At 37.3% G+C, this 19,020-nt stretch overlaps 1 protein-coding gene across 2 annotated transcripts in view; it reads right to left on the bottom strand.

The window, feature by feature from the left end:
- Positions 1-16,999, bottom strand: part of LOC148941229 (uncharacterized) — a 26,392-nt gene extending 9,393 nt beyond the window's left edge. The window contains exons 1-2 of one of the 2 annotated variants that reach the window (XM_089104461.1): positions 16,898-16,999; positions 11,126-11,231 (exon numbers count right to left, since the gene is read on the bottom strand). In XM_089104461.1, the coding sequence (XP_088960587.1) occupies positions 11,126-11,230 (105 nt within the window). In that variant the 5' untranslated portion in view covers position 11,231; positions 16,898-16,999. Of the gene's footprint in view, positions 1-11,125; positions 11,243-16,897 lie in introns of both variants that reach the window. The other variant, XM_089104462.1, reaches the window with a different exon arrangement.
- Between the last annotated feature and the right edge of the window lie 2,021 nt (positions 17,000-19,020).

Genomic DNA, 19,020 nt, shown 5'->3' on the forward strand with positions numbered 1-19,020 from the left:
CCCATAACTTATCGACTGCGAGACACCAAAGATGATGAGATTCTCGGCGGTTTTTATGAATATGAACTGCAAAAAGTTAGAAACACTAGTGAAATCAATTGGATGGATTATCCATTTATTGAATTACCCTACGAGGAACTCACCTGTATGAATGAGTTATGTCGTTCTATTAATAAAAGAATTTCCGCTCGAAAAAAAGGAGCTTTTCATTTCAACTATTCAAAGGAGAAGGGTAAGATCTATATTAGTTCACCTTTTGCCAACGAAAAGGTTATTCTCAACGATAACCTAAAGGATGTATCTGGTTTTAATCTGAATAGAATCACCGGCAAAAACGCCGGAAACACTAATGTTATTTTCGCCGACGTCCCGCCCACCTTCAATTCGGACTTCTTTTTAGGTGCCTACGCCTTATGCGCGGAAACATATTGGGTCGGTAATTAGCTTGTCTATTTCCTACATGTTTTTAAACAAAAAACAGATCGAGAAAATGTTCACCACTACAATATAAAGCAGCTTCAGTATATTCCTGTAAACACTTCCTATTTGGAACTCTGTCAGTTAACACTAAGAACCGAATTGGGTGATCCCATAGCAATTTCAAAAGGTTTGGCTGTGATTACATGCCATTTTCAACCCATCGTTCAACAGCAAGATGTCTAATAAAAAAGTGGTATTCACTTGTCCTGATATTGACTGCTATGTTAATACTCTTAGCCCAAGACAACAGGGTACTGGAATGGACTACTACAAGGGGCGTACTACACTGTCTGGCTACGGTCTTGGCAGCTGGTTTGCTAAGCTGTTTCGCTCTTCGCTACCACTGGCTAGAAAATATCTTGTACCGGCTGCGACATATTTTGCATCCTCTACACTATACGATTGGGGCTCTGGCAAGGATTTAAAAAAAAGTGCTTCGGAAAATATTAGGTCCAGGTGCGCGAACCCTTGGCGAGAGATTAAAACAGACTGGTAGAGGCTTAAAAATGTCAAGAAACAACGCATCACTCATCAGTCTCTACGCAGGACGGATAAGGACTACATCCCCTTTGTCAAAGAAAAGAAGGACAAGGCTGACACTTATTGTAAACAAAAGCCCCAGGAAGAAAATTGTCAGATCGAAACTAGATTCCTTCTCCTAAAATATCCTACCTACCAGATAAGGATTCTCAACCTTCAATCACCGCCTCATTGAATCTATTCAATGCCGAAAATGTTTATGTGAGTGTCAAGCATGGATACTATGAACAATTTTATCCACTACAACCCCTCTCCGACAATATCCACTTTCAAATTTATTCCAATGAAGACTACTTCATGGACTTGTCTTCAACATTTATAGATTTGCATATGAAAGTCCGGAAATCCGATAATACAATGCCAATTCGGGCCGATGGAATATCCTATGAAAGTTGTAAACTACATAATTTATTTCGTCAAATCAGTGTCTACATCAATGGCACGCTGGTGAGCAGAAGCAACAATCTCTCAAATTATACAAGCTATATGCAATTCATGCTGATGACACCCAAGTCATACAAGGAATTGAGAGGCACCTCCAATGGATATAAATATATTACTAATACTGATAGTACAGATGCAGTTAAAAATGCTACAACTAGTGAATTACATCTAGTTGGAAAAATATATCATGAGGTATTTAATATACCCCAATGGCTGCCACCCAATGTTAAAGTGGATATAAAACTAACGCTTGCACCCTCCAATTTCATATTGAGAAAAGAACTTGCTGCCAATCCTGATGTTAGTCTCTCCCTCACCTCGGCAATACTTAATGTACTCAAACAACAGGTCATGAGTTCTTTTGCTTTGGACGTGGAAAAACTGAGAGCCAATGTCAACAATATTAAACTACTTTTTCCTCATACAATCACCAATCAACGTCATATTGCAATGGGCTCACGCACCTTCACCGATTCATCCTTTATCAATGGTGAAATCCCGACAAAACTAGCGTTGGCATTTGTAAAAAGTGCCAGTGCACTAGGATCATGGACTGAATGTTCACCTAAATTCGAGATGTTTGGACTTTCATCTCTTGTGTGCAAAGTAAACGGCATCCCACTCTACAATCTATCTTTTGATAAATCCTATAGAACATTGTACGAGTTGACCATGCAAACCCTAGATCATGACTCTCAACTATTTGAAAATGGAATAACCGAAGATATGTTTGCTAAAACACATGGTATCATTGTACTGGATTTGTCGGGCACACAGGATATGAGTATAGTACGTACGGGGAGTGTGCGTTTAGAGTGTACATTTACCGAGCCATTGGCTGAGAGTATTGCACTAATCTCACTAAATCAATATGAAACCTATTGGGAAATCACTCCCGAAGGCAGTGTTCTACTAAACTTGGCGCCATGAACACCAGTCAAATAATCAATGTATTTAATATGGACCCCTACATGTCCCAGTACAAATCCTATTGTCTGCCCTCGGACTATCTTGGAAAAATTCAACGTGTCAACAATACCTTGATTATTGTTAATAGCAGCCCGTCGACTGTGCTGACGGGTCATTGGCTGTGCATCTTTCAAACAATGAAGACGATTGAATTTTTTGATCCTCTTGGTCTACCCTATACATTCTACACACCTCACATCAGCAACTATACTGAGAGCAGAGGGACAACTATTACTAAAAATCGAAAGAGGGCGCAGGATCTAATGACTAAAAGCTGTGGCTTCCATGCACTACTATATTTTATGTTCAGATGTCGAGGATATACTTAAAAGCAGATTCTACACATTTATGTTGACAATCCAAGTATGAATGACTTTCTAGTGGAAAATATCCTCTCAGACCTATATAGTAATGATTTCAGTGCCCTAAGAGTAAAGTGCTTAAAAAATGTTTGTGAATTTGTTTATTAATAAAATGCATATATATGTAAAACAATGTCCTTAAATCTTCACTTTAGATTTCTTCTTCTTCGGTGTATAGGCAACTGTCGTGAACCACTAATGCTGATAAATCATTTGGATTCACTGTATATTGATCTTGATTGACTGCAAAGTCAGGGTCACATTTTCTACAGTACAATGTAACTTCACTCTTGTCATATCTCTTTGTATAGTCAATGATACTATTTGCATTCATATTATGAAATTCACGAGTTACAATCTGTCTATTTGAGGCAATTTCACATACAGTGTTTTCAAATGGTGAATCACATTCGGTAACTGCCAAATAAAAATCATTTGGTTTATGGTCATAGTAGGCAGTGTCATCACAGCGATGACATAGAAACCAGATTGTCTTGTTACCCCAACAGTTGAATCGTAGACCAGTTTCCTCTTCCCAGAATAATTTAAATTCGCGACGATACCAATCTCGTAGAAATAAACTGAAATCACGTTTGGGATTTTTTCCAATCATAGCGGGGTAAGTATTCTCCCACTGATCACATTTATCATAGTGACAATTGGAGCACAGGTGCCCTCTAGGACGCGAGTCACACACCTCCTCAAGACATGAATTACATCCTTTAATTTGTACTGCATAGCCTCTATGTAATTTACAAGGATTACATAATTTACACTTTTCACTATAGTCATCAATAATTGTACAAGTCTCACATTGATTCCAACTGCCAAGAGTGTACATGCACAATGGACATATATAGAACATTTTTCGGTTTCCGATGTCAACTCACTCACAGCTAAAGCGAAACTGATCCTCTTTGTTCGATAAATTCAATGTGAGGGAAATGAGGGGGAGAGGAGTAGCTCTGTGACGTTACCTCCTTCGAATGGTGGGGGAGCCATCTATATTGAATTAATTGGCAGTGTTTTCAAAAGTATATCCGCAATATGATTCAGTCCTGTTTCGATTAATATATAAATAAATTAGCTATAAGCTTTTGAATCACATTTTGAAAGCTTCATGCAATAGTCCAATGGAGGAGAATCACTCCTCAGTATATTGTCAATTGTCACTCGACAAGAGAATATCCTGTATTGAAGAGGTATCTCTAGAAAATCATAATCCAAAATCAAATTTTGTTCAAACAACACTATATTTGATATAGCTATCTCTTTCTCAAATTCATTAATTTTTCAATCCTTTCACTCTGACTGCTGACTCTAGACTGTGCCTGATTCGTTAGTCTTAACCAGAAGAGAAAGAAATCATTTTTGATTTCGAAACAATTTTATTGAATAATTACAACAACAACATCAATAATATAGAGCATGTATAATCAGCGATACTGTTTATTGTCTTCGATGTGTTTCACTAATGCACTTAAAGCACATTGAAGTCTCTTCACATGTGCTATATCAACTTTTGCGGCGAAACATAATTGATCTTCCATTTTAAATTTGCTCAAGGACATCACATGTCTTGCATATACTGCATCCCTGTCCAGACAAAGCCGCGATCCTTTCGTAATTTCCACCGCAATGTTTGGTGCTCTTGTACTATTATCATCAACTCCACTATCAACTTCTAATAGAGTAAACATTCCACTCATCGCCATCAACACAAATATATATCCAAATGAGTAAAGTCAAAACTGTTCTTCTTCTCACTCCTTTGAATTCTATTCACAGACTAATAAAACTATACCAAAAAACCCGTTCCTTATATTCCCACCGCCGCTAATATGTAACCAGCCCTCTGATTGGCTGAGAAGGATGATGTATCCGACTCGCTGATTGTCTGAAAAGAAAACACGCGATCTAACTGTTTCCAGGACAGTCATAACATTTGGCTAGAGAAACAACAACAATTACTATTTCTGGATCATCCATAAAAAAAATATGAAAAACATCAAATAAATCGAACAACACACATAACCATCCATGAAAACAGACATAAATGTGAGAAAGCTCCTGTTTTTCAAATTCTCACTGACAAAAACCATAAAACATCCATAATTTGATGTTGCCATCCGAGAAAAACATCAAATAAATCGAACAACACACATAACCATCCATGAAAACAACCATACATGTGACAAAATTCCTGTTTTTCCAAGTGAGAATGTTCCTGTTTTTTCATTCTCACTGAGAAAACCATAAACCACGTGGTCATGTCACGACTGGCACCCCCATCTCTACTTGCGTTTGCGCGAAGAGGCAGAGTCATTAAGAGAGGTCTAGACTGATGAGTTTTAAAAATCTTTAAATTGGAGAAAACTAGGTCTTTTCGCTACTGTTCGTATATATACTTATACTGTGCTGTGCATCTTTAAAAAAGAAGTACTTTTTATAGATTAATCACACTGAAAAAATCGCAGTTTTTACCTTGAAAACTATTTTGAACGGATTAATATTACGAATTATGCTTGCGAGTTTAACACAGATTCTTGACCTCAGATTTTGGATTAAACTAACATTATCAGTACAAAAGAAATTTTACTTCAAAAGAAAATTCATAAAACTTTACTAAGATTACTAACATTTTGACTACTAAATATCAGTATATGTATATTAAACTGACAATGCACATTCATTTGTATTTTTTTCAGTAAAGTGCAAATTTTTTTCTGGCCTTGGGAAGGCATAGGGGTTTTGAGCCCAACTTATGTCAATTTCTGCTCGTTTCGAGTTCGACTCCTTTAATTATTGTAATTTGTGTTCATTTTCGGTTTCATTTATTTATCGATGCTGATTAATGGTAGTTTCGCGCTTGTTAGATTATTTGATTTTATTTTTGCTCATTTTTGGTTTAATGGAGTTCTCTTTTCTTTTCTTTGAAAAACTTATTTTGTGGATAAAGTTTTTTAATTAATTTCTGCTCGTTTTATATTGACACAGTCTTTTCAGGGAAAAAGAAACTAATACTTTAAATCTTTTCGTTTTTTTTAAGACTTTATAGTTTCATCTGCTATTTTTATGCTAGAGAAAAATTATCAGCAATTTTTAACAACATACACCCTTTTAAAAATCTGAACACAAATAGTAGTGTTTAATTTAGTTTCAAACCTCCTCTAGTTGACCTGAAATGGAAATCTTGATACAATTCGCAAAAAAATCTGTTTACTTTCTTTGATAGCTTGGATACACTTAAGCTATTTTGATTTGGTTAAATTTCAAGAGCAGAAGCAGCCCCGAAAAATTGAACATAATACCCTCAGTCGTTCTTGGGATATTGCTGAGATGCCTTATTGGGAATTAGCATTAAAACAGTGCATTTTGATTTAATCTTAAGGCAACATTTAGTTTTTAAACACAATGGGCAAATGGGAAGGTGGGCGTGGGAGGGGGATTAGTTGCCATTCAATAACTTTCGACTATTGAAAAGGGCATCAGCCCTTTCTATTTTCAATTGAATGAGCCCTTTTCGAAGTTTCTACGACAACGCCTTCGATACGAAGTGCCCTGGTCTAAACAACAACAACAACAAAATAATACATTATACTCACATCGATCTTTACTATAAAAAAGTCAAGCCTTCCAATCACTTTTGTCTATTAAAAAGGACACCAGGCCTTTCGATTTCCAATCGAATGAGCCCTTTTTGAAACGACAACGCTATCTATAAACACTTTATATGCCCAAAGGGCATAAATTACAACTCTTACTCTAAAGGCTGTTACGGTGGTTGTCATCCTCTAAGACTAATTTCCAGAACTTTCAACAACGTTAAACAAAATAGTTATCTCAAAATTTGGATTGGATTTATTTGGGGAAATGGAGGGCGTGAGAGGGGCGTTAGTTGCTCTCCAATCACTTTCAACTATTAAAAATGGCACTAGCCCATTCAATTTTCAATCATCTGAGCCGCTTTGAAGTTCCTACGAAACCCTTTCAATATAAACTTTATATGCCACAAGGGAATCACTTACAACCCTTGCCCTGAGGGCTGGGGTGGGGGGTTGTCATTCTCAAAGACCTAATTTCCAGAACTTTCTACTACTTTGAACTAAATGGCTAGCTGAAAATTTTGATTGGATATGTTTGGAGGAATGGTGGGCGTGAGAGCCCTTGGATGTGTTGGATGAATGAGGTGGGCGTCCAATCACTTTCGACTATTAAAAAGGGCACTAGACCTCTCAATTTTGAATTGAATGAGCCCCTTTTGAAGTTTTAAGACAACAATATCTACAAAAACCTTGTAAGCCCCCAGGGCATAACTTACAACCTTTGCCCTGGGGGCTCTGGGGGGTTTGTCATCCTTAAATACATAACATCCAGAACTTCCAACTACGTTGCACAAAAGGGCTATCTCTAAACTTTGATTGAAGGTTTTTGGGGTAATGGTGGGCGTGAGAGGGGGGTTATTTACTCTCCACTCACTTTTGACAATTAAAAAGGGCAATTTCAATTTCCCACCAAATGAACTCTTTTTGAAATTTCTACAACAACTTTCAATATAAACCTTATATGCCCCCAGGGCATAACTTACAACCCTTGCACTGAGGGCTCTGAGGGGGTTATCATCCTAAAAGACCTGATATCCAGAACTTTCAACTACGTTGAACAAAATGGATATCTCAAAATTTTGATTGGATGTGTCTAGGGAAATGGTGGGCGTGAGAGGGGGTTGTTAGTTGCTCTTCAATCACTTTCCAATATTAAAAAAGGCACTAGCCCTTTCAATTTCCAATTGAATGAGCCCTTTTGAAGTTTCTACGACAACGCTTTCAATAAAAACCTTACGTGCCCCCAGGGCATAACTTACAACCCTTGGCCTGAGGGCTTGGGGGGGGGGGGGGATTGTCATCCTTAAAGACCTAATTTCCAAAACTTTCAACTACGTTGAATAAAATGGGTGTCTAAAAATTTTGATTGGACGTGTTTTGGGAAAAGGTGGGCGTGAGAGGGGGGCTAGTTGCCCTTAAATCACTTTCGACTATTAAAAAGGGCATTAGTCCTTTGAATTTCCAATCGAATGACCCTTTTTTCCAGTTTCTACGACAAAGATTTCAATAAAAATCTTATATGCCCCCAGGGCATAACTTATAACCATTGCCCTGAAGACTGTGGGGGAGTGTCCTGCTCAAAGGTATAATTTCCTGAACTTTGAACGTTGTGGGACAAATTGGCTATCTCAAAATTTTTTATTGGATGTGTTTGGGGAAATGGTGGGCTTTAAAGGGGTGTTAGTTGCCTTCCCATCACTTTCGACTATTAAAAAGGTCACTAGCCATTTCAATTTCCAATCGAATGAGCCCTTTTTGAAGTTTCTACAACAACGCTTTCTATAAAAACCTTATATGCCCCCAGGGCATAACTTACAACCCTTGCTCTGAGGACTGTGGGGGGGGGGGGGTTCATCCTCAGAGACCTTATATACGGACCTTAAAAATACGTTGAACAAAATGGTTATCTTAAAATTTTGATTGAATACGTTGGGGGGAAAGGTTGGTGTGTGAGGGGGTAATTTGCCCTCCCATCACTTTTGACTATTAAAAAGTGCACTAGCTATTCCAATTTCCAATCGAAAGAGCGTTATTTGAAGTTTTTACGACAGCACCTTCTGTAAAAACCTTATATGCCCCCAGGGCATAACTTAAAACACTTGCCCTGAGGGCTGTGGGGGAATTTCCTCCTCAAAAACATATTTTCTATCAGGAAATCATCTATGCTGAACAAAACGGCTATCTCCAAATTTTGATTAGATGTGTTTCAGGAAATGGTGGGCGTGGAAGGGGTGATTCTTGTCTTCAAATAACTTATGACTGTTAAAATGGGCACAAGCTACTCCAATTTCCGATTGAATGAGCTCTTTTCGAAGTTTCTAAGACAACTTTTTCAATACGAAGTGCCATGGTCTAAAGGGGGAAAAAATAATGCATTGTGCCAACATTGTTCTTATATGCCCCAGGGCATAACTAAAACCCTTGCCCTGAGAGTTTTGGGGAAGTGTCCTCCTCAAAAACATAATTTCTATCTGGAAATCAACTACGCTGAACAAAATGACTATCTCCAAATGTTGATTGGATGTGTTTTGGGGAATGATGGGCGTGGGGGGCGGGCTAGTTGCCCTCCAATCACTTTCGACTATTAAAAAGGGCACTAGCCACTCCAATTTCCAATCGAATGAGCCCTTTTCGAAGTTTCTACAACTCCTTCGTTACGAAGTGCCCTGGTACGGAAAAAAACAAAAAATAAATAATACATTGCGCCAACATCGTTCTTTACTTAGGCAGTGCGATTGCGCTGCCTATGGTATATAGGTCCTACGGTTTGGAATTATCTTCCAGTAAGCATTCGGGATGAGGAGCATTTTGGCTTATTTAAGAGAAAAATGAAAAATTTTCTTTTGGGTCTTGGTTCATAGAGGATTTTTTTGCTTGTTTTGTTTGTTTGTTAAGAGTTTTGATTGTTAAGTGTTTGTTATATATGTGGTCGCCTAGTATCAAGTGTTTTTATGTCTTTCTTTGGACAGCCACTTGGATTAATGTTATGTGTTAGGCTACATCATTTTGTAACAAACAGAATTGAATTAGAAAACATATTGAATTAAAAAATCAAAATACTTGTTGGGAATAATTCTCGTTTTGAAACTAATTTTTAATCTGCCGCAGCGATCCAAATCAGCTGAGTGGTAACCAGGGTCATATCCAGGATTTTTTATTGGGGGAGAGAGGGGGGGGGGTATACAAGGATTTTTCGGGGTGTGGAAAAAACAAAACTTTAAAACGCATCAAAAATTTGTTTATATTTGTTTTTGTTATATTTTTCGAGGAGGGAGTTCAAATCCTTTACCCCTTCCTTGGATACGGCCTTGGTGGTAACTGAGAGTTCAGTGAGGGCGCGATCAATCTCCGTTTTTAGATTTAGAGTTTGTCGAAATTAATAAACTAATCTTGGTGTAATACACGCACCAAATTCTAACCTTAGGCTAACACCTTTTTTTAGGTAGCTGCAACCTAGTAAAGAACGAACCACGGCCCATAGTAACGAAAAATTAAGAAAACACATTTAGAAAAAACTGGTTAGTGAGAAAAAACTGTCGTATGTAAAAATAAGTTGAGTGAGGGAAAAGCTGATTCAGAAATGGTAACCATTATCTCGATTAGTCTTAAGAGTAAAATATTATTTTGAAATTGCCTACGGATTGTTCTGGGTACCCAGCTGACTGACCGTATTTTAAACAGTAGGCTGTACGAAAAGTCTGGTTCACTCCTGCTTTCTAGGACTATAATGAGAGAAAGGTAGAGACGACTAGGGTACATTCTGCGGATGGAGGATGAGAGATTGCCTAACCGTCTAACTGTCTTTCGGCTAACCGTCTAGGTCTAGGGCTAAACGGAAAGCAGGTCGTCCACGGTGGGGGTGGGAGGATGCCATAAAGAAGGATTTAAGGGAAATGGAAGCTTCCTGAGAGCGTCCAAAGAGGGAGGCTTTGAAAAGACTGGGACGGAGAAGGAGTGTGCGTAGCTGTGTTGGCCTCAAACGGCTTGGTGCTGCGGTTAGTTATTAGTAGTAGTATTTATGGGAATTTCGAAAATAGCCTGAAACACCCCAAAAAATGGCGTCAGGTTGTAACAAAATGTACACCATTGGAGTCTCCATTGCCAAAAACCATACACAGTAATTACAGCACCCTGGTTTGAACAACGACAAAAAATCCCTTTTTCGCATGGGTAGCACTGACGTATCCTCTTTTTTTTCTTCACTGCTAGTGTGGCACTGGAATATCATAGAGCTGTTTAAGGGGTCATTACGCTCATGACTTTTTTCAGGTTTTATAAAAATAACTGTTTTCACTTATTGTTGATTCACTTCAATTCTCAAGTTTCAACAGCTTCAGACCTGATCAGTTTAGACCCCTTCAGAATTTTCTGATCTCCTGATCAGAAAATTCTCCTTCCTAAAGCTTTTCGAATTCTTAGATCCAGAATTTGCATCGAAACTGTATAGTGTTTTCTAGGACTTGAGGAAGAAGAGCTTCATGTCGATCAGAGCCAAAAGCAATTTTAGGAATACATCAATGCTTTTTAAGATCGATCAACTTTTTCAAAGGAGGACCGCTTAAGTTTTTTAAACTTACTCGACAGTGCAGTAACAATGAAAGGGTTTTAAATATTTTTACAGCGTTACGATTGTTTTTTTAACTATCAAAATAATGGATATTCAGCGTATAAATATTTCTGTAAAAAGAAAAAAAAATTCAAATGTGCATTAATTAATTTTGTTACCTGATCAGCCCTGGAAAATTCCATTGTATCCGTGATGTCACTGCTTTGACAAGTTAAAATTATGCCAGAAACTAGGATTATGTATATGTGTCTGATAAAATGCATCCTGAAAAGAAACTGCCAAAAAGTCAATCAAAATAAAGAAAATAGTTGACAATAGCAAACTAAATGGGTAATTATTTAGAATCCGATAAACACACGAGAAAGACCTCATCGAAATCTCAAAGATTCTGTATGAAAAACAGGTTTTCGCTGCCTAGTGACGTATTGCTCACTCCGTGACAAAGATTTAAACTTTAGTTTTTGGGGTTGAAAGGGGCAAAAAAGTTACCTAGGTTAGGTTACGTATTTAATATATGGTATCCTTTACACCTCCCCCCCTAATGTGTAGATATATAGCCCAAATTTGTTCATAAACTATTATATTGTCATCCTATTTTGTTTTATTTCATTAGCATTAACGAAACTTCACTTCTCGCATGTTTATCGGATTCTAAATGAGTACCACTAAATGTAGGAATTCTTCCTTTCAATGAAAAACACAGACAACCCTTCCAAATGAAATTGAAAAGTGACATCAAAACCCAAAACTGATAGAAATTATCATATATATTAAGGGGTTGTCCCCTCAGCTCCGTGACACATACACTAAAGTAGGAATAGAGCTCTACTGAAAACATTTAGTATGCAACAAATTAATCCAGTTAGTAGTTACAAATGTCTTGTTTACGGATTTTCTTCCTAAGCTGTTGAACTGAAAATTTTATTATTTAAACAAATACAGCTAAATGACCTGTATCATTGTCGAAGCATTGCGATAAAATAAGTTCAAATTTTGTTATGATATATATTTAGTAACATTATGACATATATGTCCTAACATATATGTCATAACATATGACATAAATTTTTTTATGACACTGCTCTTGCGTTAGAGAATTGATTCCTGAAGGATTAAGATGAAAAAATATACCATAAAGATTAGAGGATAAGAGGGGCAGTAGTTCCCCTCGTCCCCCCTTTAATGACAGGTAATGTTTGTCTTAAGCTACGTCAGTGTTTAATTTAATTTGGATAACGACCTTTTTTAAACTTCTGCTCGTTTTAGTCTCATATTCAGGACTGTCTAGACCATAAAAAGGCCTTTCAACCCCCCTACCCTTGACACAAAACCTCCTTCTTGATGTTTAAGTTTTATTTTTATGCAACATTATTTCGAGAATAAGGGGGCATTTAAATACATCTGCCTTAGGTAATAAAAATAGTATTTTCCTAAAAATATGCGAGGGGCTGCCACCCCCAATAAACGTTCGGTTTTAATCTGAAGTTCAACCTTTTATGATAATAATTCGATTTTTAAAATTACAGCTTTCTGTTAAAAACTACAGTTTCCGTAACACAGTAGTCTGGGCGCCAGGTGTTGAAAATGTGAAACATACCACAACGAAATGGGGCAGGAACGAGAATTAGCCTACCCCCTCCCCCCTAAATCAACCATGCTGATTCGAGAAATACCACGGCACTTGCTCGAGAGGGGTGGAACACTCTGAAACTTGACATTTTATTATATTTTGGTGTTTCATGCAAGAAAATGCATCTTCCACAAAGTTTGAGGTGCAGTTTTCCGCTCAAATACGAGACAGAAATTCCTAGAGGTCATAGAATCTCTTCATATCGAACTAACACAATTAATTAGAAAAAGGGCAGCAATGACACAGGTAAAGAAACTAAACAAAGTCAGAATTAACAGTATTTATTTAATACTCGCATTCCCAAATTCATTACGGTTTTTTTCCAAGTATCCCTCCATTTCAAGTTACGCACAGTTATTCCTCGTCTGAATCAGCCTCGGCTTCGCAGCACTTCCCACAACAAGAGCACAAAATATCGCTCCTCTATCTGCACATGGACATTTTTGTCCACAAGATTTACACTTGCAATATGGCGAAGTTTTCTGAATAGTGGATGGCCAAGCAGGAAGGGTTGATTTAATGGCTACTATGCATCAGTACTTCAGCTCCCATCCAAATTCAAGCGGAGAAAGGTACGAGGGTTGATGCATAAGGGCCTGCAGCATAATGAACCACTGGTAAATGCACCTTTTCACATGTAAGGCAAAGGATTTGTCGGTTGTAGGCATACTCTTTAGCATTTTCCGGCGAGGGAACAAGTGAGCCCGGAGGTCATTCAAACCCGAACATTTCTCTGACTTTCTGTATGAGGCGATCAAAATCTCGCAACACAGTTTCATAATATCTTCCTCAAGCTTAATTACCCGGTTGATTTGTTCCAAAATCTGTTCAGTAAGAGCAGATATTCGAGGTAACCACGTCACAGCTGCTCTAAGGATCGTCTTCTTTCCTTTGGAGAAAATGAAGCTCACTGTATCAAAACCGGTGAAACAATGCAAAAACGCAATTGAATTCACTAGAGACGGTGGGAGTCTATTTGCTAGTTCCGTGATCGAAATGACTTTGTCCAGCAAGCGAACCAAAACATTAAGGGGTGGCATGGCTTTGATTTTCAATCGTCTTAAAAGATCGAAGCAAGATGACCACAATGTCTGTGTCATTTGTTTCCACAATTACATCTATCCTGAAACATAAACCTGTGTGAAGAGCGAAACGGGTATCAACTTCTTCATGTATACTGCTCAGTTCATTGGCGATTCTCTCGCAGTTTACAGTCTGATTACCTGGAAATAGCTGAACTACTCCAGTTCTATTTGCAAATCCTCCTTATAGGTACACTGGAAAAGCAAGGACTTTGCGGTCAGTATCGGTCCAAAGGTCAAACATACATTCTATTAGCTTTGCTTTATTTGGATATCCAACAGGATAGAGTCCCAGCTGTCAAGAACCATATTCGCTCGAATTGAAAAGGATTTTCCAGGCCTGTTTCCGTGCCGTTCATGGCAATCACTACTGTCTTTCAAAGAAGCAATTTCACAACCCTCAATGCCTTTAAATAGTCTATCATAATGGTCTGCTACAGCATGCTGCTGAATTGTTTGTTTTAGAAGTTTCCCTAGGAGATTCGTAAAAGTCCTTCTAGTAAAGTCTATTAAAATCTCATCCCTCCTATGAGGTTGGCCTCTTATAAAGGGCATAAAATCAACAACAACTCCCACACTTGCTGCCTCTTGAAAACTCGGTACTTCAGCTGGCTACTTTTCGATACTAAGAGAGTCTCAGAAATTCTAATAAAGCACACTTACTGCCAGTTCTTAATACAGTGTTTCCACTTTGCGTAATCTCAAACAGTGCCGGTGGATATGAAATAAGTTCATGACTTAATATTTTCTGCAATATATCAGTGCGTGAGCCCTGGTCAGTATCAACAGCGACCATAATCCGTTTGAACGCATCTAATTCCGTATTGGCATGCACTGTACTACGTGATGACTTTTTGGGTACTTTTTTAGAGCTTTGAAACGTCTTTACTTTCACTTTTAAAAATGCAGCAGCATCTCCATCGATAAAAGCACCAATAGCATTTAAGCCAAAAGCTTCGGCATTCAACAAACTTTCGGTGACACCGGTTTCCGCCAGCTCTCCAGTTATAATATTGTCCCAATCGGAGGAGAAAGGGTCAACATGATCCTGTGCAACAGTCACTAATTTTCTAAATAATTCTTCATCTCTTTTTTCTGAAATACATATTGAATGCTGGCTATCGTCGAAATAACTTAAGCTTTGTAACCCATATTATTAGTTCCCCCTGTAGTATAGGATGCAGGTGTCCTGCTAATAAACCCAGAATATACAGTAAGAAGTTATTTGTTTTGTGTCCTATTTCTACTAGACAGTATCTGGTTATTAACAGAATGATTATGCCCAATTGACTGAATAATATACAATAAAATATGTTGTTTTTTTAACCTGGGAAACTAAACTGCACCTGTACCAAATTTAGAAGATATGTCACTGGTGGGACTCCGTACATCCTCTAGATTCTATAAATCAGGCTTTTTGGGGAAACGAAGGGATTTGGGACCAAGTTACAGGTTTGTGGGTGGGGTGGCGTAGACCCCAAATTCCGAGATAACTGAAAATTAAAACGAAATTAGGCATTTCAAATTCTGATAACTGAAATTTCCAGAACCTTCTAAATTATGTCAAATGATTCAGATAGAGGATTAAATTATGAATCACATGGTCTGTTTATTTCATATCTACCTTATTATGGCCTGACTGGATGCAATCCTAGAGAAATTACCCAATAAGACCAAGTGATGACATGCAAAAAAGGCCTTACTCACAAATAAAATCACATGCTATGCAACTTCCACTGAATTAACCAAAAACTTTCGCCAGGAACTTCTTTCTCCGCCTCTGTTGTCTTGATTCGATCTTGTTACTAAAACAACGGCAGTCAAAACAACACCAATCTTGCTTTTTCTTCTAAAGGACACTGGAAAATTACGTCTGAAACCGGCATTTGCGGCTTTTGTTCGCTAAATGTTACTTTTCGGGAAATATGAAGTTCAGATCCAAATTTAATAGACTACCCCCTGGTTTTAAAATGCCGTTTTTATTTTCGGTATCAGCGTTCTTTAGCCTATCTTTTGGTATATTTTTCATAATAACCCCATTCCGTCGTACTCCCTTCTTGAAATAAGCGAGATAGCCAAGGGTGGCGCCCTGACTATAGGAGACCTGTTGTACCCTGAACATTCTCAGTCAAAACATATTCCTCTAAATGAAGAGAAAACAGGGTATATCCACCTGCATATCAATCTGAAGGACCTTTCTTGGAAGCTTTGAAAACTTGCCCCTAAAATACACGTGGGTAAAAATTCGTGGGTCAAAGGGTCATAAATTCTGACCCTTTACTACTCATCCTCCACCAAAAAAAAAGAAAATTTATATATATATTTTTGGAATAGTTAGCGCAAAACTATATAGCTGATAGTGTTACTGTAAGAACGGCTATAGTAACCGTCCATTTTGTGTAGGCTGCTTGGACGTTAGGCACCAATATGCCATCGCGTGACAGTGTGGGATTGCTACTTGTCTCTGTAAAAATATCCAGCAACTGAAATGTTGATTCAGCGCCCAATGCCCCCCAATGGTTCTGAAGGATATTTGTCCTTTTTCCTCAAAAGGGATGGGAGGAGGTCATAAGAAAGGTTCTGAGGGAAATAGGGATTTTATATAAGGGAGTAAAATTGAAACATACTGATGTAAAGGGGGAGTGAGCTGATGACAGATTGCCGAAGATTGTTCTTTTCAGCCAACCGTCTAGGGCTAAACGGAAACCAGGTTGTCCTCGTCTGGGGTGGGAGAACGTCATAAAGAAAGATTTAAAGGAAATGGGAACTTCGTGGGTGGGTGTAAAAAGGAATGTTGTAAACAGATTGTGGTCGAGGAAGATCGTGAGTAGCCGTGTTTGCCTCAAGGTGATTCGTGCTGCAGTGAGTTGTTAGAAGTAGTATTAGTAGTAGTAGCTGTGATTAGTAGCAATGAAGAGATTATGAAGCCTTAAAGATCAGGTGGCTCCAAAAGCATAATAACATGATTTCCGAAAAAAAGTATGTAATAGATGTAGGGAATGTAGTTAACGATCCTACTGTACCGATTGATGACTTCTGCGGCATTTATAAATATAATCATTTCGACTTATCCATTTTGAAAAGGCAATATTTACCCTTACTTTTTAGGCAATATAGTAGCTTCAATCTGTAGTTACTTAAGACATTTTTTTACGCAGGGATTGTCTTTTGATTTTGGACATAAAGGGAAAGAAAAGTCTCTTCGAACACCAACATACCTCAGGTTAATCCTTAATCTTCTAACAGAATTAAATCCGCGTTCCACTATAAATCATATCCAAAAATGTACTGAGCTTATTGATAAAAACAATAACGGTAAAACACGTACCAACTTTAATTAATACTCAAAATAGGATTTTTGAGTAAGTAGGTAAGGCTGTCTTAAATCAACCGTAAGAAAATACCCAAATCTCATTTCACTTTGTCGAAAATGATTGCGGTTTTTCTGATTTAGTAGTTAATATAAAGATAAATGTAATTATGTAGTTTCTCATTTGGTGGTTTCAAATAACAAGTTTAATTGGTCTAGGTCGCTATATTAAAACAAATATTGATACCTTTTTAAATGTTCGTTGCAAGATGTCTAAGGCCGACACATTAGCAAACGATCGATCCTACTTTATCCCACCATTTTCAGATCTTTTGCTAAGAACACATCCTAAGAGATCAAAGTTTTAGGGTTATTTTTTATAGGACGAAACATGTGCGCATAACTGTTTATGGTTGATCAGAATCAGCCCACTAGCGTTGACTTAGTAAAGAGCGAAGTGACTCCCAATTATATTTTTTTTTCACTGCTACTTTGTAAGGATGAGCTTGTTGTAGAAATTTGGAAGGGGCTCATACAATCCAAAATTGAAAGTTCTAGTGATTATAGAGGAACAAATGTGATTGGAGGGAACCGGAACCGCCTTCCATCCCCTTTTTCCTACCCAACCCCTTCCGTGCCCCTTTTGCTACCCAATTACCCGTTAATCCCCATGGCATCAGGTGAAAGTTTCCAGATGTCTATTTCGCATTGAACAGTCTAAAGGCCCAATAAATATGTTTCAAGGGATGCCAAGGCCCACATACCACCAAGGGTAAGGGCTTACAAGGGAAAGGTTTTGACATGATACAAACTGTGCAGCCTACAGATAGGTTTTCCACTGAAAACACAACATGGGTTTGTTTGATCTTGGTTATAACTTTCAGGGATTGTTCTATAGGCCAAAGAAATCACACGTTTTGTAGAAGGGGGAGGGTGATAGGGGGTCTTGAAATGAACCACCGAGCTTATTATCCTGGATAAGTTTGAAACTTACAGCCATAATCCCTTGGGACATGTGGAACCAATGTACAAAATTGATTTACTTGAATACATGGGAAATCAAAAGATGTTTGCTGCAATTGTTTGTTCTTACGAATATTCCCACCTCTAATAAAACTATGTTAGTTAAACAGCAAAGAAGTTAAATGAAAAAAGGTTTTCAAGTAATAAAATGTAAGGTAAAGAGCGATGATAAAAAGTAAAACGAGAAAAAATAAATTACATAATAGGTTAAACTAAAAAGAAAACAATTGCTATAAATGAATAAATTAAGCACAAACACGAATTACCATCAATAAAGCTGGGACTAGTCTGCTCTTACCCCCTCAAAGGCTAGAGTGCCATTTGCACTTTGTTGAAAATAAAATATATTTCAACAGTATTTCTTTTATCATTGTGATATTGAGAAACCCAGAATTGTTGAAGTTTCAAGGAATTCTTTTTTTATGTATCAATATATTTTAAGCCATCAGTCTGGTTTCATGAGTCTAATTTGCAGTGAATTCTTATCAATATTTTCTTTCTTTTAAACACATTCTATTTAAATACATAGAAAATAAATTTGCGAGTTTCGATTAGTGAATTCGAAATATTGCTTCAACAAATAATACTGATTGCTTCAATCGAAAGTAAATGTAATTACTTTTGATTGAAGTAAAACTTGATGCAATTAAATGATTTGTTAGATCGCACTACTTTTCCATTTACACAATTTAAGACAGAGAAAACGGGTGTAACGTAAATAAAACAGTATAAAAAAAAAAATTAAAATAATCCCTAGAAGATGATTTCTCAAATAATAGAAAAAAGAAAGAAAAAGTTAATGGAACCACAAACAATAGAGGAAGATGAGTGAAATCAAAAAGGTAATTGCTTAAATTTACCGTATATTCCAATTATGTCACAAAAATTAAGAAAAGAACTAAAAAACATAATACGAAAACAGATTTTAAGTCCCAACTAACTATAATTTTTTTTTTTTTTTTTTTTTTTTTTTTTTTTTTTTACTGAATAAGGGAAAAGATATGATTC

This window comes from Artemia sp. Qi Xiang Cuo, chromosome 18 (assembly GCF_049724085.1).
Source record: "Artemia sp. Qi Xiang Cuo chromosome 18, ASM4972408v1, whole genome shotgun sequence".
In the NCBI taxonomy this organism is placed as follows: Eukaryota; Metazoa; Arthropoda; class Branchiopoda; order Anostraca; family Artemiidae; genus Artemia; species Artemia sp. Qi Xiang Cuo.